The sequence below is a fragment of the Falco peregrinus genome, chromosome 12 (genome assembly GCF_023634155.1).
Source record: "Falco peregrinus isolate bFalPer1 chromosome 12, bFalPer1.pri, whole genome shotgun sequence".
Taxonomy (NCBI): domain Eukaryota; kingdom Metazoa; phylum Chordata; class Aves; order Falconiformes; family Falconidae; genus Falco; species Falco peregrinus.
The window spans coordinates 2,898,804-2,920,455 of NC_073732.1; the positions used below are offsets into that span (position 1 = coordinate 2,898,804).

The 21,652-nt window shown below is 45.0% G+C and overlaps 1 protein-coding gene across 1 annotated transcript; it reads right to left on the reverse strand.

The window, feature by feature from the left end:
• Positions 1–1,070: 1,070 nt before the first annotated feature.
• On the reverse strand, positions 1,071–19,988 carry MSL2 (MSL complex subunit 2). Its single transcript, XM_027791976.2, is given in 3 exon segments — positions 1,071–4,702; positions 19,141–19,159; positions 19,161–19,988. Coding segments are annotated over 3 exon segments (1,740 nt in total). The 5' UTR covers positions 19,284–19,988; the 3' UTR covers positions 1,071–3,104.
• Between the last annotated feature and the right edge of the window lie 1,664 nt (positions 19,989–21,652).

Sequence of the window (21,652 nt, forward strand, 5' to 3'; positions counted from 1 at the left end):
GTCCCCAAGCAGCTTCGCCTGTGCTGCCGCTGAGGACGGTTCCCCAAGTCCGCAGCACGGCAGGAGGGGCTCCCGCGGCCGCTCCCCGTCAGCGATTCCCCGTGGCTGCCCACACTGGGCAGCCGGGAGCTGGTCCTGGCTGTGGGCCGCCTTGGACCCAGTTTTCACCCAGCTCCTGACCACAACCAGCGCGGGAAAGTCCCGGACCAGTGCGCTGCTCGTACTGCTATAAAACAGAAACTAAGGCTCCTCAAACTAGAACCACTGCACTTGTTTTCAGCAACATTATGATCCTTTCCATTGCTCAGCTTATTCAAGAACAACTAGCCAGGAGGTGAAGAAAACCAAACCAAGCCAACCCTAATTTAAACAATTACAGAATTAGTCATCAACGGACTAAGTAGTATTTAGACAGTAAGTTTGACATATGCCACACTGATGCCCTTAGCAGTTGCAAAATAGAATTAGAAAACTAACATTTATTAAATCAATTTGAATTTTAATATACATTTCAAGAACGTGGCAGCATAAAAGGAAATGTTTTAGAAACAACCTGAATCTACCATTTGCAATTTTACATTAACGATCAGGTCTCTCCTGTTGACGGTTCCAAAACACACTTGACCTAAATTCTCCAACTTCTGGTACCATATTTAATGCAGCAGTGAGATAGTAAAGATTCCAAGTACTCCCACATTTCTGGACCAAAGGTACTATGTATTTAATTTAATGAAAGTCCTAATAAATGTACCATCAACAATCTCAGCAAAACTTAACAGCTCTGCAAAAGCATTCAGAAACAACCCATGCTGTGCAGTTTACTCCCCTTAAGTCAGACTCTGGTTTGGCTACTTTTCTTACACGTAGTGGACTAATAAACAGATTTACATTAGTAGGTTACTATCAAACCACCAAATCAGAAAATGGTAGGATCCTTCTGGGTCAACACAAAAATCACATACAAGTTTAACTAAATACATTTTAATAGGACATCATTAAATCTCATGAGGGCTAAAAACCACAGATCTTAGGTACTTGGGTTGGCAAATAAAGACAAGAATACTAAGAAGCATTTTCCACCATTTACTCATTATCAAAAATATTTTTCAACTCTTCTTGCAAAACAAAAACAAAAAAGTACAGACTGGACACGTACATCACATTTTTCTTCCTATGGCTTTAACCCCCCACCCTACCCACCCCACAAAAAAGACGGGGGGAGAAACAAACCAAAACCAACAAAAAGATCTGACCACATTCACAGAAAATGACACCATGGTACACTACAAAACAAAAGGAGGTGTCATTTGTGTCCAAAGGTTTTTGCTTATTTCTTAGGTGAGGAACCATCATTGTACATGCTTTGTGCTAAATCAAAATACACCTAACGCCGGGTTGGAAAGCGCTGCGGGGTCACTGGGTGAATAAGAGGAGAGATGGAAGCAGTAAAGTAACTCAAAAAAATTCACATACTATTTAACATGCTGTTGAAACAGGAATTGCCTTTTAAATTAGAAGGTAATGTTTTGTGTTCTAGTCAGCCCATGTTTCATTTGTGCTGTATCATTCAAAGAGGAGAAATTTCTGCTTTCACAAAGTAATCTGACTTTTTTTAGGCTGCCAATGAAGCCCTAAATGCAAGACACAATTATTCCGCTTGTACTCTTATTTAGGGATTACACCGAAATAAACCATTTCTGCATAAAGCTGAATTCCTACGAAGGCGCTTTCATTTTAACACTTTCTGAGGTAAGCCCTTTGACAACTTTGGGGTTTTTTTTTTTTCCATTTTAGAGCCTTTCAGCCCAGGTTGAAAAGCACTGACCTTCGAAAGCTATTTTCAACATATTAGCAAAAATTGAGATAGATTCTGGGTGAAGCGAGTTACACAGCTTATTCTGCCTATCAAACATCCAAAGCATGTGACCCCAGAGCGCACCAAGCCCTCGGTCCCAGCTGGAAGATGCCCGTCAGTGAAGAACTGCCCTCACGGGGGGTGGGTCCCAGGCCTGCGGTGGCACAGACTCAACAAACAAACAAACCAACCACCCCCATGGTGGTAGCTGCTGGGGAGGTCTCCATGTATCCCAGGCACTGACTGGCAGCGGCCTCGGGGGAATCAGCCAAGGAGTCTTCCCATAACCCATAACCACTCCCCCGCCACCCCCTACCTTTTCTAGAAGGAACAACAGTGAAATCAGCAGGAACTCCCCGCACCCCCCCCCCCCCCCCAAAAAAAAAAAAAAAAAAAAAGGTTGGAGGGAGGAGAGAATGGTGTTAATAAAACTTGAGGCTTCTTTGCATACAAGTAATTTTCTCACCCCAGCCAAAATAACTCAGTAACATGCCACACAAAGGGAGCGGGCACAGAGGGCATAACTGAGCAGGAACACGACCTGTGGAATTGTCAAGGGAAAAAAAAAAAAAAGAATGAAATTGTTAACGGGGATGATGCACCCGAGTCAGCCGTTCACACCCAACCAACTGATCATCCTGACCCTTGCTGGGGACTGAGCTGCTTTTTGGGCTATCAGCTTTTTCAATATATTTACTAATCTTTTTTTTTTTTTTTTTAAACTGTTCCATAGCATAGATTACTAATTCTCACCATTGGAGATTACTTACCCTTTTCAGAGTGCCTTCTCCAGCTCGATGCTGCATTTCCTACAGGAAATTTTAGGTTATTTTCTAGCAACGGTGACTGTAACTAATCGATAATTATTTTTCTACACCAGGATGTAGCACAGTTTAGATGGACTAACTAGATACCACTTTTCTACGTTTAAGCAGAAGCTTTGACTGAGCACAAAGCATGATGAGGTACAATGAGGTTAACATACTCCTTGCCAAAGATCTTGTGATAAAATCATTTACATCAGCAATTGATCTCAAACTATGAGGTGCTGTAAGAACTAAAAACAGTTTTAGGGTAACTCCTCCATTATCTGCAACTATTTCCCAGACACTAATACACATAACATAGCAATGAAAAACACTTGATACAAGTGATCTAAACGCAGGAGCTCCAGCAAGTTAAACAGAACCATAGCTGCCTTAGAACTGTAGCAGTTCCCCTACTGACGGCAGGGAAAAGAAAGAAAGACTCAACAGTCGTATCTCATGTCTATAGCTTCATCCAAACTTTTATCATCGTGTGTACTGGCAGCTAAAAACGTAGTTACTGGTGACCCTGTCACATTGATTACACTGGTGCTTGTGCTGGCATTGCGCACCGCAATGCTTGTCACATTAATGCCCAAAGTAAGCCTAGTCTGCTCCAAGGCCTTTTCTGGCACTGCAAATGCCTCCAGCTTCTTCTCCCCATTAGCCATGTATGAGTTTTGGCAGCCACGGCATATGCAGTCAAGGCAGGCTTTGCGGTTAGAATAGCAAGGGCAGCGTTGGCCACGGCATGTAAGAACACTTGGATTTTGGGTGGCACGACCACATTTACACCCTTTCTTTTCTTGTGGCTTTTTATACACAGTTTTTGTTGGGCTTCCTGGCATAACATTACTGCTAGGAACTTTCTCCTTTGCTTTGTCTTTTGTTTTCAGCACCCCTGGTTTGGCTTTTGGGTGAGATTTCTTAGGGGCATGTTCTAAATTCTTTTTCATGCTTTTGTTAGACAGGAGCACAGTTTTACTTATTTTGGGAGTAGTGCCTCCATTAGGTACAGTTGCAATAGGCTGCAAAGACATTTTGTTTTCCTGTTTCACTGTTACAGGAGCCGATGCCCCCAGTGTTGGGCCACAGATGATGCTGGAAATGGGTAGAGGTTGCACCTTCTCGCTGTCGCTTTCTGATCGAGACCGCTTTCTGTTTAATTTAACTACCTTGGGCGTCGCCGCTGTACAGGAGATTCCGTGAGGAGAAGCATCTGTGGACATGAAAATGTTATGGCTAAGAGGTGGGGGAGAAAGCTGCAGGAAAGGGCCGTTAGTCATGTTTGCTTCCAAGGTGGGCTGCAAATTAGAATCACAGACTTCAGTATTTGAAACGGTCTCTAAGCTCCGGAGAACCTCCTCGACGCTGAGGAGGAGCGAGCCACCTGGTTTTATATCTTCACTGAAACTGCAGATGTCAATGCCTGTCGTACACAAGTCACTAGTAGAAACTGTGTCACACACAGGCTGCAAGCTGCTAGAGAGATCTTCAGTTTTTATATACTCTCCAGTGCTGCAGACATCGATCGTGTTTGCGTGTTCAGGAGAAGGAATATTCACTCCAAGTTTATCTACTGAAAGCCCATTACAATTGGGCAACCCGTTGATAACAGAACCTCTAAGATCAATGTTGTGTGTGCTTTCAGGGATTGATGTAAAACTAGCTGGAGGATCAGTTGTGAGTTCTGAGGTTGAAGGTACTGGGGAATGTGTCAAACACAAAGCCAAGGCTGTATCAGAAGATTTTTCTGTCTCTTCATGGAGTGGTGATCCATCTTTAAGCAAAGCCAAAAGATCTGCAGAACAATCAACTGCCTGGATAATATCTCGTGCCAGTGGAGTCTGCGTTATGTATTCGCAGAGTTTCTTATAGCAGTTCACTAAGATGCTTAGTTGCTTATTCTCCTCAAACTGTTCATAGTCCTTGCACCAGCTACATGACGGTTTCATCATCATCTTCTTGCCTTTACAAGTTTTGCAGACATAATGCTGACATGTGGAGTTGGTAGGAGCAATAGGGTCTTGTAGCAAATTTCCTAAGGAAAAGAGAAAGAGAAAGATTATGATGGACTCAAGGAAGGTTTGCAGGATAGTACGGAACGATATTTCTTTTTTGTACTATCAGAAACATTGCCTGAAAAGCAAGTCACCAGAAAACTGACATCTAAACAACAGCCTGTAAAAATTTTCACAGCTGCTTTATCTAGTTTTAATACAACGTTAAAAAACACTTAGAAGAAAACCACCACACCATAACATGTCGTGCTGCTGCAGCCTTTAGAAACACTCTCAACTAACACACTACCAATCCCCTCGTCCCCCCTCAGCAGTTTCTCTCATTGGAACTTACAAAACACACAAGATTTCTATGAATTTACCAGAAGTGCAACAACAAACTCCCATGAAGAGCTACTGCAGAGATCTTAATGACATTGGTGAAAACAAATGGCAACAGAGCAGAGGGAAACTCTAAAAGGAATGTAAAAAAGATGAAATATCAACCCCCAAAAGCAAAGAAGACACAGCAGACTTTGTTTTACTTTTCATTTAGCTGGGACTAAAAATACAGCCCAGCTTTGTGACAGTCAATGCTATGAAAAAAGCACCAAGTTTTTAACTTTGCAAGCAACAAGAACAGTTAAATGGATCCCATTAACTCTTATAAACACCAAATAAAACCCCCTAGTAATATATTTGAATAAAAAGGGGGGGGGGGGGGGGGGGGGAAGAAAATACTATATTGCTCTCTAATAGATCACTCTTGTGCCAAACCAGAAGGTGCAACAAGGCGACTATTAACATAACCTGGGAAGCGCTGAGTCCCGGTTTTCCAATTCAAGGACACAAATCAGTGAAATAAAACTTAAAATAGTGGTACTGTCATAGTCACGATCTTAAATACTTTAAAATGTCAACAACAGCTCACGTTCTGGGCTGGAGCAAAGAAGTCAGAAGAAAGGATTTTCTCTGACATCTTACTGTTAAGAATAAAAAAACCTAATAAAAATCAGCTGCGGAAGGAATCAACACACCTGACAGCACCGTTTCAGACACCCAGTACTGACAGTATGCAAGGTTATGTCTCCAGATCTCTGAAACTGTAAAAAACTGCAAGAATGTTTCTGTTTTTCCTTAAGAACAAACCAAATAACACGTAAGGATAAAAGGATGAAAGAAGAGATGTAACTAAAATTCTGTATAGAAACACTCCAACTAGCAACTATACCCAGAAAATGACAGTATTGCTTTGCTACTTCTAGCCAGCTCTAGGCCAGAGAGATACTCTAACACCTAAATTAAATTCCAGAGTACCTATAGTCACCTGCTGCAAGAGGTTTGCCCTCCTCTCCCTGCAACAGACTTTCAGCTTTGATCAGACCCTTCTCCCCACAAAAAGCCTTGCTGAATGCATTACAGCCATCAGAGAATTCTCACCCAGATTTTCCCAAAGTGAAAACATACTGCTATGAACAAACGAATAAAATTAAACAATTTGGGAAGAGAAAGCAAAGTGCATACATTAACACAGTCCAAGATTTTAAAAATGTTATCAGATATAAGGATATTTTCTCTCATCACTCACTTGCCAAGGAGATTTTAATCTAGCACTTTGAAGGGACATCATTAACTGGACCTAGCTGAGTTGATGGTCAGCTAAGGAATGAAACCCAACTTTCCTACCCTCTAGTACTTTAGCCGAGGATCCAAGCCCTCAGGGAGAAGAGCCAGACATACTGTACTAACCCTTGGCTGTAGCAGCCCTTCAAATTACAAACCTGAAACTCTGCAGCTTCTGCCAGTGTTCCACCCCCTTCCTAACCTAACCCTCCGTGCTTTCCACAAACCGCTTTTGAAAATTCAGCTTTTGTGTGCCTGTTTAAATAGGAAATTTGTATTTGCACAGTAATTCTCCGCAACTCTCCTGAATTCCGTCGGTGAGCAGACTATCTCATTTTCCCTTTGAAATCTGAATTCCCTGGTACCTCTTTGGGAAAGGGCTGCTCCAGCCTTCCACCTGAGCTGCCTCTCAGTAAAAGTGGCTTAATGTAAACTGGGTTTTGAGCAACAAATAACAAGAGGCAGTGCTGAAGTGATCGTTTCATAGTATTTTCTTCGGAAATTGAGAGAAAATACAATTATTTAGAAAGCTGGGAGGTGGCATACTTCTACACAATGTCAAATGAGAGCTGTCGTTACAGGAGAAGCTGTAGAACAGAGGAAGGTTCAAAGCACAATTACAGCAACACCAGAAGGGAAATGCACTTCACGATCAGAGCCCAGGTGTTCAACTTTTCTTTGCTGATCTACTGAGGAAGGGCTGACTTGAGGAGAAGTGACTCCACAAGATCACCGTGAGAAGGCAGCAGCAAAACACTCTTCAATTTTAACAGTGAAGATTTAAGGCCAACAGATGGAACATGAAGTCACACAATCCAAGCTGCAGTGGAATTTTTTTTTTTTTTTAAAGTTCCCTTTGAATGACATTAGATAAAGAGCAGTGCAGGCAGAGATGTCCACCATAGTCCTACGACTGAATTTGATTTTCTGAGAAGAGTCCCTAGCTCCCCCTGGGGAAAAACAAAAAGCAAGCCTGAAATCACATCAGCTAGTCTCAGAAGTCACATCCTTCAGCAGAAAGAGTTCACAAACAACTGTCTGTCCCTTCTGGATCCTTGGAGTCTTTCCAGCAGGACAAGCAGAAAGCCCTGTCCTGGCCAATGCAGGAGGCAAACACCCCTAACGCTCGGTCGGTTAATGCTTTGAGACTTCAGAAGCCATCGCACAACTACACACACCCACAGCAAACCAAAACCAAAACCCAGAACCAAAAGCCCACCACCATTAATTCCCAATGAAACAAAGCTGTTGGGTGTGCTCCTCGTGCCATCTTTAGCCTCCCTTTTGCTACTTAGGATGATAAATACGAGTTCTGATGATCAGTGCTTTACAGATTATGAAGCACTAAAATACTTCAGAGATGGAATCAAATAAACATTGTACCAAATTAACTTTTTTTTAGATTTTTTTTTTTAAAAAAGTCATCACCAACTGCACATTTTATTTCTCCCAAAATAATTCTGGCTGCAACTGTTGAATGGGTACAAATGCTAAAAAAGATACCGAAAAATTTGTATTTTCCTGAAGCTTTGAGGAAAAAAACAGACGGACAGACAAAACACTTCACATGCTCTCACTGAAGGGAAGAACAGAGCGAGTTCTACTCTCAGTAAATGCCAGGCAACCTACATGGGAGAGACATCAGAAATGCCTGAGCTGGGGGAATATTTTCAGCTTGAGCTCATCTCTCATTGAATATTCATTCTTCAGTCAAAGCTGCTCTCTCGTATGGATTCTGTGGCACCTATCACTCTCTTCAGCTTTAGTATTGTTAAGCTAAAAAAAGTCAACCATGAGATGCAAATTGACACAAAATTAAGTTTCCTTAATTTTAAAACTCAGGGGATGGTATCAAGCCAGTAACATGTCCCAGGAAGACAAGAGCGGAGCTGCTACCCAGAATCTGGAGGTACCTCTGGGATGTTCCAAACTGCTGGATGGTACAGGCTCCCCAGGCACAACGCTCCAATGCTCCTTTAATGCTACAAATTACAAGATCTTCCCAGATTAAGATTACGAACCGTGAAAATAAAGCTGGGCAGGATTCAGAGATGTTTTCTAGCCCACCCTCAACCTCCTAAGAATAACCGTACCGAGTCAGACCACAGACCCATCTAGCCCAGCAGCCCATTCCAGTGGGGGCCAGAAGCAGATGCTTACAGCACGGAGCAAGAAATCGGAAAGCAAAATCTTAGTACTTGCCCAGCTTTTAACCATTATGGGTTAACCATTTAACAGATGGGGTTTCCACGTACTCAGTAACCCTTCTCTCCTTAGGGTTGCCTCCTCTCCCCTTTAACTATTTCAAATGTAACCACCGCAGGCTTTGACAAGGAGGGCCCTGGTCTGCCCTCCACTGTGCTGAGAATGAGCTTTTTGTTTCAAACATGACTCTTACTAGTTCCACTTGGCAATTTCTGGATCTTGCATTGGATGAGGCAAGTCAATCCCTATCCCCCTCTTCCACACTGCTTGTGGTTTTACAGACATCTACCACGTAACCCTCCAAGTTGTCCCTGTTCCAGACTGTACAGAAGTTGTTCCTTACATTGGATCACCGTTCTCCTAACTCTTCCACAGTGTGCGTGGTTTTTTTTTAAAGATAGGGGGACCACAACTGCAACAACATAAGATACAGGTGAATTACAGCTTCATACACTGCCATAATAAAGTTCTCCACTTTATTCTCTATTCCAGTGCTGATTTTTAGCATTTGCTTTTCTTTTTTTGGTTGATACTCAGCACTGAGCTGACATCCTCATAGAGTTTTCTACTGCGAGGCTGAGATCTCACTCTTGGCTGGCAGCCATCAGAGCTACCCCTTTCTATAAATTTACAAGTGTACATAGATCTGCAAGATATAAAAATGGTGGGCTCTGAGAAGTTAATATGTTTTGCATGTTTATAATTTAATATTTATCTAAGCTAAATTTAATTTGTCATTTTATGGCACAGTCATTCATCTCCATAAGATCTTGCCACAATTACTCAACGCAGGCTTTCATTTTTACTACCCTGAAGAGCTTGGTATAACTAAACTTTTGTCTCATCTCTTCTCACCCTCTTTTGCAAGAGGTGTATTAATATACCAAAAGCAAAATTAGATTCTTACCAAGCCTCCAATGACAGGCCTTCCCTTAACAACATCAGCTCTTAACTATCCTGCTTGCAGAAACGTTGACTAAACATCTACATTAATATGAGCACTTACAATTATGCAGAATATACAGAGGAAATACTTTTAATATATTATTTACAAAATATCACAGCTGTCCTGGAAAGGCTGCTACCAGGAGGGAGGTCATTGAAACCACAAGGAATACTTCCTATTGCGTTCCTTAATGAGCATTACTTCACAGCTGCAGGAAGAGGGGAAGCATCTGCAAATCATATCTCACAGACCAAAGGGAGGAGAAGAATTGGGAATCAAAGCAATTGTTAGGTGTATATATGCAGCAAATGTGCTCCAAATGGATGAAATTCACTCAGACAGACTTGAATTGAAACAGGCCACCTCCTTCCACTCTCATCTATCCTCAGCAAAGGCAGAAATATAATGCCCCAGAAAAGGGGCTAAACACACGTAACTACTTTAGCGCCCTTGCAAAAGCTACTGAAACATAACATACTGCCTTTTTCAACAACTGAAAAGTCCTAAGGATGTTGTTTATTATTTATTTATTACTAAATTAAATCTTGATGAAGTAAACTAGAAAAAATTACGTCCAATTTTTTTACAAGTATAAATAAATGTATCACCGGGGGTAATCTGCATTTGTCTGCCAAAACAGTCTTTAATCCTTGACTGCATTCGTGTCACCAGAAATCACCCTTGTTTCGTGGGGTGCAGGAAGCACGCGGAAAGCTCAGCAGCCCAGCCCTCTACTCCTTTCCCTCTCCACCTACTGAGGCGGTGTTATCTGCTACACAGTGCAAGTACGACTGGCATCTGTGAAGAAGGGGATAAGATGGAAAGAAGGAAGGTAAGAAGGCAGCTCACCTGCACCAGTTAACCTGTTAACATCAAACGTTACAATGACCATGACTTCATTTTTAAACCAAGATTACAAAAAGCTTCTGTGAACTTTGGATTAGTCAAACAGAAATTCTGCAGCTCTGTCAATCTAGCAAGTTTTAAAGAACAGGAACCTATAATCAAATGAGGCACACATATACTTCTGCATTACGCTTAAAATTAATATACGGCAAGCACATCAAAGTAATAACAGAAGCTGGAAATTTAGCAGTTGGACCGCTACACTTTCAGAATTGTCACTTAAGGATTAAACATTATCTGATCATTTCTACTAAAATAATTAGCAATAGGTAGCAAGCTCTAATAAACTGCTACATTCAAGCTTCAGAGTTAACCCCTCCTGAAGGATGGGAGCTAGCTCTCACCGGCTGGCGATGCCACTTGACAGGCTTTTTGGAGCTCAGCTATCCATCTACCAGCAGCTCAAGCACTTCAGCTGAAGCAGCCTCTGCAACTCCCTGCACTGCTCCCTCCTTCAACCCCACACAGCATCTCTGCATCTGACAAATTATCAGCTAGATCCCACTTTAGAATAATCTGACTGTAGCTGTATGAGGTTTCAGAGCAAAACATGCAAAAGAAAAATGCCATCATAAAAGCAGTAGCATTTTCAGAGTTTGGTAAAAAAAAAACCCTAAAAGCACTATTTGCAAAACTATTTGATGATAGACAGGCAGGCATATGATAAGTAGTGAAAAGGTCTGTTAGCCATCTGCAGAAAAAATAAAACAAATGTGTAAGATCTGTTTTATATGGGTGACAGATCTGGATGCTTACTAGAAATGAAGATAACTAAATACATTCAAAACCACAGAAACTTCAAGAGAGGTTTGCCAAGGACAAGACAACAGTGAAGGGGTGAAGTGCTCAGGGCCAGGCTGGATGGGGCTTGGAGCAGCACCCTGGGCTGGTGGAAGGTGTCCCTGCCCGTGGCAGGGGGGTGCAACTAGATCAACTAGATGATCTTTAAGGTCCCTGCCAACACAAACCGTTCTGTCATTCTGTGGAAAGTCGCCTTCCACGGATCTCAAGCCCTACCACAAAGCCCTTCCAAGCCGTACACTCAAGAGGGTGGGTTGAGCCACGGTCTAGCTGACACATTTCACAAACACTGCACTGAAGTCGAGGCAGATTCACCAGATGAAGGTTTGTCCTACCCCTGCCCTGACAAACTGTCCCAGTTAGAAAAATGTTTGGCAACCGTTCTCATCATCCAGAAACCCGCCACATCACCTGGCTGAGGTGCTGCCTATCACCCAGATATCCCACACCCACCTTCTGGCGTTCAGAAAATACATCAGCATCTGTAGCGGCCACGCTCTTGGTTTAGAGGCAGGAAGACGCAAGATATTTGCAATGTTACTAGCCCAAAATTTTGAACCTGCTATCTACAAAACACAAATTGTAACTAAGAGGAGTTCACAATGACAACACTATAAATGTACTTAACATTTAATGCTTTTTGTGAGACGTTTTGTAGACAGAAATAGTTTTATTCAGCCAAAAACTAGACTCAGAAAAAAACTGTCCAAGACTTTCAGCAGACAAACCTCTTTCAGCCCTGAAACAGTAAGTTTACCTGTAAACTAAATGATAGTATTTCTTCCTGAAAATACCACCTTGCTTTTATAGATCACCACAACTACAACAAAAGTGCCACTAGAATTTGTCCAAAGACAAGCATTGACAGATTCCTCATCAGGTGAAATGGAAACATGAGGGGACACACACTAAAAAAGCATTAAAAGCATTTTTTTTTTTCAAAATTTTATCAGAGAAAACACTCTGTCGGCTGCTGAGTATTTCTCAGCATTCTCCATCAACAAACGACTATGAAAAATTAGCTACAGAAGTTATTACCCTCATACAGGGATGGTTGTGACTAAAGAAGCAATGATTGTATAACCCTTTGGAAAAAAAAACCTGCACTATTTTTGTCTGAACATCATGGGAACCCAAGTTAACCACGATAAGACTACAGTCAGACTATTTTTCTGCATTATCTGGAGAAATACAGTCAACCTCTTTACCTAAAGTTCAAGGAAAAACCCCAGAAATAGGACAACAAATTGCTTTTAAACTGTAGAAGGGACTGCTTTGTTCTCTGGCTCCACCCCTTGCATAATAACTTTGACATAAATATGTTCTGTTGTTTATATTTCTGTTTGAAAGCCTTAGTGTTTACAACATCACTGACTGGAAAAATTCTAAATATACTTTTAACAAACTAGATGGGCTGAGTTCAAACTTTGTCGTGAACAGACTTTAAAAAGTTTTTTAAAAATTCATCTTTTTCACCATCCAATGTAGAATTTTCATGTAATGATGTTTTCCAAAAGTCAACGTTGCTGTACTTTATGAGGTTTTAAATACCAAAGTTAACATTTCTCCTATGGGTACAAGATTAATTTCACATGTTTCTATGCACACCCTCGTAAGAGTTAAAACATGCTTTGGAAGTTATAGATCAAGTTGATCACATTCTCTGAGCAAACAAAAAACTTGTGACAACTACTTCTTTCCCACCAAACAAAAATGCTTACACCATCACAATTAACCATGCAATCTTTAAGTAAACTGCTCTTCAAGGCCACTGGAGAAGGGGCAAGCCCTGTGCTATGGCTGCAAGGCTCAGAAGACAGAGAATAATAAATTACATCATCAAAGGACTTCAGAGTGACTTCCACCATAAGAGCAGGGAAATCCTTACTACCTGGAAAGCACAGTGCTCAAGAAAGGTTGTGATGTGCATTATTTCTCAAGTCATATACTAGATGCAAAGAATCTTTTCTGGCCTCACAAAGAACTCCCAACATAATATACAGCAACTGCTTACTCCATATTCAGTCAACCTAATCTGTAAATCATAACATAGTAAGAAAACAAAACCAAAGAAACCTGTGTTTGAACACACTATGTCCATAGACCCAGACAACTAAGTTGTCACAATAAAGATGCCTCTTGGCAACACATTAACTTTTCTTTAAACACTCTGAAATGCAATCAGTTTAATCAGTATCTTCAGATGACCATCAGAACCTGTCCATCATCTCCCACTGCTTCAATGAGAAATACACCCTCATCTCAAATCGCATCAGAAGAGAATATTGCAATCTTCACTTTGCAACCTTCTTCTAAAGCTCGCTATCAGGCAGCTGGTACGGTGGAAACCACAGTTCTGCTCTTCCTACTCCTCAGTTTTGTTCTAAGACAGAGGAGTATTTTTAGTTTAGAAACCAATTTAAATTCAACTGGTAGAAATTTATGTTATCGAAATGTATGCAGTGTGATGCAGACAACCTTGAAAAAGCAATTCTCCCAGGATTTAAAAACAGGAAAGGGAAACAGGGAATTTAGGTAAGGAGATTTTAAGAGGAAGAGAAATCATTCACCATGGTCTTGGCTAAAAACTGGTGTATTCAAGAGCTGTGCAAGTGGACGTTTTATAGACAGCTGCCCATGCTGTTTATCTCCAAAACATGAAGAAAAAGAATACCAGCAGCAGAAGGTATTTGATAAGTACTTAGTCCCATTGTTCATGCTCCCCAATGGCTGTTTCAGAGACTCTGGTTATTTTGAACATTCTTCAGAAACTGAGAAGTATTTCAGCAACTATTCATGTAATTTTTTAAGGAGAAAACAACATGCTTTTTAAAACTACCGATATGTGATAGCTGGACAGTATTTTTCATCATTGAAACCAGAGGAAGTAAGAAAATGTAAATGAAAAAACACCTTAAAAAAGGCACTGATCCAGATCACTTTTCAAACATAAAAGGCAACTCTGATCTGGCAGCACAGACCATGAATCGGCCTTCACTCTCCTTAACCTAGCGAGAACAGGCAAGGAACCAGAGTTCTAGGCTAAACTTTTCCATCACAACACTTAAATACGCTTTTTCACTTTAAAACTATAGATATCCAGGCTCACTTAGTCATGGCTCACATCCCAAACAGAAAATCCAGTACCTTGCACATAATTAAGTTTTATTAGTAGCGGGAATTTGTTTCTTCTGCCTTCTTCCATCTCTGTGACTAGAAGTTGAATTTTCTAGAAAGTTTCAATCTATTTAGATGTCACTCAACGATCTTCTCTTCTCCAAAGGCCATCATGTAACTGCTGCATGCCTCAGACCCTCAGTACCACCAGTGGAAAAAAAAAAAAAAAGACTTTGCTTACTCCAGAGCCGTAATTGCCTTGCACGCCACTTGCTTGTGGCGCTTCCCCCCTTAGATACTTGTAGAACTTTTCGTAGGAAAGTTTATTGAAACTGTACAGGTCTAATTCACATGATTTCCCAATGACAACGTACAGCCTAAAGTAAGAAGCTCTACTTGGGATCCATAACACAGCCACCACGAAGAGCTAGAGACAAGGGGGCCAGAGGAGGTCACACCATGCACTGGCTTACGAGGGGCAGCAGTCAGAACTGCGGAAGCAACGGAGAATTAGCTCAGTGAGGGGCAAGGAAGAAGAGGAGGAGCCTTCAGAAGTCCAACAACACAGACAAGATGGCATAAAGATGGAAAATTTTATGCAACTCAATATACCACCAACTACGGAGAAATTTCAAACCTAGCTGGCAGAATGAGTTCCAAAAGACTCACCTTATAGTGACAGTATACATTTTCCAAAAGACAGGCTAATACTTTTACACAAAAGCAGGATGGAAATAGCACATCTACACTAATCTTTGTATAGGTAAACAAAAAGTCAACTCCTTTTTTGTATTTTTGGTAACTCATGCTTGGGAGTTCCTTCCACCACGCTACTTTATCATTTAGCCTTCAACCCTCCAACTAAAATCATACAAGCGCTATCTCAAAACACTTGACAGGGGCTGTGTAAGGTATGAGTCTGTACCGTCATGTTGTTTCTTTGTTCCTTCCCACCCCTTAATCTCCCTTAAACCCCATGTTGTCTCACATCCCTTTACTTAGATGACAGGATGTTTAGGGAAAGAACTATATTCTTATCCTGTATTTCTACAGCACAAGCTACAGTTGGGTTCCTGGCGGAATGTGAAGCGTTACACCCTAAAGCCAGGCAACCTTTCAAGGACTTGCACATTCTAAATTGGCAATAACAATCTTTCACACATCTTTTAAATATCTCTCTGAGGTTCCAGGACGAAGTTTTCCACTGATAAAAAGCTGAGCCGATCTAACTGGCAATCTCTCTCTTATAAGCATTTTAACCAAATTTCAAAAAAGGCTGTTAATGCTGAAAAGCCAACTGAACTTTTGAATGACTTGCAGTAACCTACGTAGTATCTGGAACAGAGAAAAGCGCTTTTTAGGAAGATTTTTATCCCAATAGGCAGTACTTTTAGAACACAGACATGTGTTGCATAAATTCTACTAACTATTACGTGTGGTATTAACACGCAATTCTGTAATAATCACTTCAGTCCAGAGACTAAAACTCAGATTTCACATCCTCAAACACAAAAGGCACATACCTTCTGTCTAATGCATGCTCAAGAGTAGTTATTTTTAAGTTTTAAAAGCTCTAGGAAATACCATCTTATACATCCCCGTAAAAGGATGATGCATTACCTACAACACCATCTAGGAAACTATCACACGATCACACTTAAATCCTAGAAACATACACAGTGGCACCATCAACATAATTTAACCTTTACAACCCATTAGGCAAGACAGAGACCTCAAATCCACCCAGAACAGATTTAGTTGACTTACAACGGCATATTGTGTTTACATTATGACTTTCTACTGATGGAACTTTGTGTGTGCCAGTTTGAATCTAAAATCAGAGCTTTAATTAGAATTTCATAATAACGTGGGTCCAAAATCTTCTGCCACACCTACTATGTGAGCTGGTTTAAAAGACTATCAGACCAAAAGAAAATTAGCTGGCTTATGGCTAGTGCATTGAGAAAACAGTGAAAGCACAATTATGTTAGTTGATTTATGTAGCTGTCACTGATTTCTTCTAAAAACAACTGTCTCAAATTAAAGGGGCAATCTTGACTGCGGAATTAATACCTACAGCATAACAAAGTATTACAGAAAGCATTCAGAGAGATTACATACTTAAGAAAGCCTGATGACATAAGGGGCACTAATTTGCGGAGTAATTTTCCCAAGGGAAGTCCTAGAAGTCCAACACTTGAGACTTTAACCAAGTGTAGGGGGTTTATGCATTATTGATAATTCATGCACCGTTTCTCCAACAAAGCACGACTGTTAAACATTTACAGTGAAGACCGCATTCTACTAAGTTCTGTGCAAGCAAAGACACGCAACTTTCCACATACACGAACCCCAACCCAACTATTTGGATCTCATGGTCTAAACAGACAAACAGGGTAGAAAGAAGCGAGCGTCTGAAAAGCTTTTAAATATTTTCAAAGAACGTACACTGTAAAGTTTTGGGTGGTCATAGCACTCACACTTGTGATCACAGTATCTCACAAACCAATATTTATTTCAGCATTTAAACTCTACCTTTTAAAACACTGAAGCCAAAAAGGTTTTGACAGCTGGACAGGCTTCAAACAACCTTAAATATGCAGACAGTGTAACAGCTCTTAGCACTAAAACATACAAGAGAAAAGAAGTATTTTTAAAATATCATAGCAAGGCCAGGAGGCCAAAGAGAGAAAGAGGCACCAATATTCACCCATGACAGGAGTGGGAGAAAAGGAAAACAAAAGCAAACACGAAGGTCGATTTGCCTTTACCAGTCTTGAGCTGAGGATTTATGAGTGCTGGTCAACACCAGAGCGGACAGTTTTGTAGCGGGCAGGACCACACTCCCATGACTAACTGCCTGCAGGTTCAAGACAGACACTTTACTAACTCTGCAGGGCAGAAACCGTATTTTATTGTATGGCTTTGCAAAGAGCCTGGTTTTTACTGAGGCCTCGGTATGCTACCACGCTGCAAACAGGAGCCCAAGACACAGAGAGCTGATACGGGGGAACTGCTCACAAAGTATTTGAAACAAACAGCAGCTACAGCTATCTGAAAGCTAGCTGCTGCAGAAAAAAAAATATATATAAGCCAAAACAATAACCTTAAAATTCAAATAAAATAAGGGGTGAAGAGAGAAAGTGGAACAATCAAGAAGTTTGTAAGGAGGAATATCCATGGAGGCACAAGTCAATAGAAGAAAAACTAAAAAGCGTGGTTTGCTCTACCAAACTGTGTGTGACAGAAAAGCCAAGCAAGAAAAGCTGAAGAGGAGGAAAACAGCTCAGGAATTTGGGCAGGGACAAATTAAAGATAGTTGAATTCAATAGCACAGAGTGTAAAAATAAGATTGCAAAAGGCCAAGAAGGGAAGAAGTCAAGGCAATGAGAACAAAGAACACATTTCAGAAGACCAGTCTCAAAGCAGAGTGGCCAGATAGCACAGTAGTTAGAAACACATAGCCCCTATGTAAGTATCATTTTTTTTTAAATCAGAAAAATATTAGCATATTTTTAGGAAAAAGCAGCCTGCTGATTGACTAAAAGCAAGAAGGATTTATGGGAAAAAAAAGCAGTTAGGGATTGGAATGAGCAGGGCCCAAGGTAATAAGCAAGAGATCAAGCGCCAGAGGTGCATCAATATTGACATCAGGGTTACGTGGGGAAAAAAAAAAACCTTCGACGAATTATTTCAGGAAATGACGATGCAGTGATCCTGGGAACAGGCTCCCTCTCTCCCCAGTACAAACAGATCTCTATTTTCTGACTTTAAGTGGGAGGAGCCAATAGCTACAGGATAGGAAGCATCCAACACTAGCTTAGCAGCCTCAACAGTTGAAATCCTGATCCTGTAAATAAATAAAATATTTTAACTCTATAAAGCCAAGCTTTCATGCTGACCAAGGCTCCAGAAGAAAGTTCAAGAAAGGCTGTCAGTTTATTCCAGAGCTTCCTACCAGGAACAGACACGTGCCCCCACTTCATCAGCACAGCAGAATGCAATTCCTTCCCAATGTTCCCTAGGCTGCAATACTGAAATTCCAGATGCCTGCCCTTGCCCACAAAACTCAGAATACTTTTTTTTTTGGGGGGGGGGGGGGGGGGGGGGGGGGGGGGCGTGGGGGGGGGGGGTGGAGTGGGGAAATCCTAGCAGAATCCTAGCAGACTTTCAGCCTATTTGCTTTTTGTGGTAATTATTTTTACAGGGCAATTATCTGCCACACACACAAATCCAAATATTGTTTCTGTGTGCTTCAAATTCCTGGTTTGCAATCTGAATTACTTTTTTGCTCTTTACATTGCGGGGGGGGGTGGGGGGCGAAGGGAAAAGTTCTCCTTTCCCTGCCTCTATGCTCTGTATATTGTTTTGAGGATCTTTTACCACGCTTGCTCTTAGTCATCGCTTTTTAAAAGCAATTAACACCACCATAACAGGGTATTCCAATAACCACTAATAACTACCACAGCCTTCAGGAAATAAAGCGGGTGAGAAAGCGCCGCGTTTGGGGGAAAACGCGCTCTCCCAGCAATCCCACGGGATTATTTTCCGGCCGGGCTGCGGGGCTCCGCCGCCCCCCCGCCGCCCCCCCGAGCAGCGCGGGCCGCCCCCGGCCGGGGGCGGTGAGCCCCGCCGCAGCCGCCCCCGCCCCGCCGGGCAGGGCCAGCCCGCCGCCCCCCGCCGCCCGCCCACGTGGGCCCCACCGCCCCCCGGCGGCTCCGCGGCGGCGGGGGCTGCGCGGCGTGCGGCGGGGCGTGAGCCCGGCGGGGCGGGGGGGCGGCCCGCCGTGGCGGGGCAGCGCGGCCCAGGGCCGGCCGCGGCGCCGTGCGGGGCGCCCCGGGGGGAGGCTCATTGTGCAGGGAACAAAAGAAAGATCCTCACCGCAAACGCAGCAGGAGAGGGGACTGCCTGAAGTAGGGCAGGAGCTTGTTAATCTCGGTAAAGGACTGGGGATCCCCAGGGTCGTAGTTGAGCACCAGGCGGCTCGCTGAAACGTAGAGAGCAGTGGCATTCACCGGGTTCATCGCAGCCGCTCGCACGCCGCCGGCTCCGGGGTGAGAAGAAAGCGCGGCGCCGAGTCCGTGCCGGCCGAGGGGGCAGGTGGCCCCGGGGCGGGGGCAGGCCGGGTGTCACCTTGGTCCGGGGCCACCTGGAGCCGCGCGGCGGCGGCAGCGCGGAGGCCGCGGCGGCCCGGCGGGCCCTGTCAGAGGGGCCGCGCTGGCTCCTCCTCCGCCTCCAGCGGGGCCTCGCTCCCGAGCGGCGGCCCTCGGCCCGCCCGCGGCCGCACAGCGCAGGGAGGCGGCGGCGCTACTCCAGGCTGCGGGCCATGCCGGGCCGCCCTCCCCCGGGCCCTGCTCCTCTCCGCGCGGGCGCTTCCTCGGCCGCGGCGGGCCGCGCCTCAGCGGCGGCCCGGCATGGCGGCGGCCGCAGGGAGGAACCGCGAAGCCAGCTCAGGGCGGCGGCGGGCCGGGCCGCGCTGCCCGATCCGGCGGCGGGGGAGGGAGGCGGATGCACCTGGGCCTCAGCGCGGCCGCATCACCACGCCGCCGCCGCGGCCTCCTCCGCGGGGCCGGTGGCTCCTGCCTGCGCGGCCGCGGGGCGGGCGCCGCTCGCGGGGCAGGATCCGCCGCCCGATCCGCGCCGCAATGTCAATAGCAACCGTTAGATCCAACCGTCACTGCGGAGCCATCGCCGCTGCCGTCTAGCGCCCGACACTGCGCATGCGCGCCCGGGCCGCTTCCCTCCCCGCAGCGGGGGGCCCATCCCGCGGCGCGGGGCGGGGGGGAGCGCAGCGCCCTCTAGCGGGGCCCGGGGCCGCCCTCGGCCTGGGCGCGGCGCCGCCTGAGGGGACCGAGAGGGGCGGGGGGGGCGAGCGGTCGGCACGCCGGTGGCCTCGCCTCAGCGCAGGCGGCACGGCGGCCGGGCCGGCGCTGCCTCGCCGGGCGGGCGGGGTCGGTGGCCGGCGGCCGGCACACCCCCCCCCCCTCGGCGGGTCGGGTGTCCCCCCTGGCTTGGGGCCTCCGGGGCCGAGCGGCCGGGCGCGGGCTGCGCGCCCCTGTCATGGCGAGCGCCGCTTCCCTCCGGGGCCGCGCCCCGCCCGCGGCCATCCCGGGACCTGCGCCACGGCTGCCGGGCGCTCCGGTTCCGCCCGGGCCTCAGGGCCGCGACGCCCAGGCGCCCGGCCGACCGGCACGGAGCGAGCCCGCTGTGCCTGCCCTCGGAGCGGGAGGGCTGCCGGGCCCGCCGAGGGCCGGGCCTCACAGGGGTTGGCCCAGGAGCCGCCTGTCCCTGGGTGCCGGCTGGCTGCCCCAGCGGGTACCGCTGCCCGCCCGCCCGCGGCTCTGCAGGCCGAATGGGTCACAGGCCCTCCCGCTGCCCAGCCAGGGCTCCGCAGGCCGAATCGGTCACCTCCCGCTGCCCAGCCAGGGCTCTGGAAACCCCAGCCTATAACAGGGCAGTGGATATCCACAGCCTTGGGTTAGGTACGACCAAGGTGTGGGCACAGGAAGGATTTTTTTTTTTTATCCTGGCGGGTTTTAGATCACTGGGGACATACGGAAGGACCTTTTGCTGTTTCCACTGTAAGCACCGCTCAGGCCACTCACAATTGCAGGGTGGTTTGGGGTCTGAAGGGACCTCTGGAGGTCATCTTGTCCAAGCCCCTGCTGAAGCAGGTTCCTCTAAAGCAGGTTCCACACACCTCCAGATCCTGTGCTGCAACACTGCCAGGGCCATCAAGGCAGCCCTCTCCCTGCTCCTCAGGCCTTTTGGGGAGCTGTCTGATAGAACCTCTCCCCTTTCCCACTTGTCCCCTCCCTGTGTTCACCTAGAGTTGCCCATGTTAAAATCAAGGAGTTCCACTTGTATATTTCTGTTCCTTGTTCTCTTTATGAATTCCCCCAGCGTTCCAGCCCAACTCAAAAGAAGCATGCATACAAAATACAGGAATTTGGGTCTTGACTCCAAATACACATTTAGCACTTCTGATCCTCATCGAGCTGTACAGCTCGTTCCCCATCAGACACTGTTTTCACACACCCCACGTACAACCCCTGTGTGCTCGGTGCAGTTCCCATATTAACAGGCATACCTACAACAACCCCCCACGCCACCCTTTGACCTCCCAGCAAACACTAAATATGCTGTTTCTGGGCTGTAACTCTCTGCACGCGTTCAGTCACTAAGCTGACTTCATTTCATGGCACAGCATCTTCATTCTCACTTTCAGCCTACATGGATATTGCCCATAAGATACCCAATTCTTTCTTCAGCTTACTGCCAGAAACACCTTACGTGCTGAACCAAGCCAGCAAATTGAAATAACATGTAAGCAATTTCCCACCAAGTACACGTTCTTTGTACACTTCCCGGCATTGCATCCTCTGCCAAACTC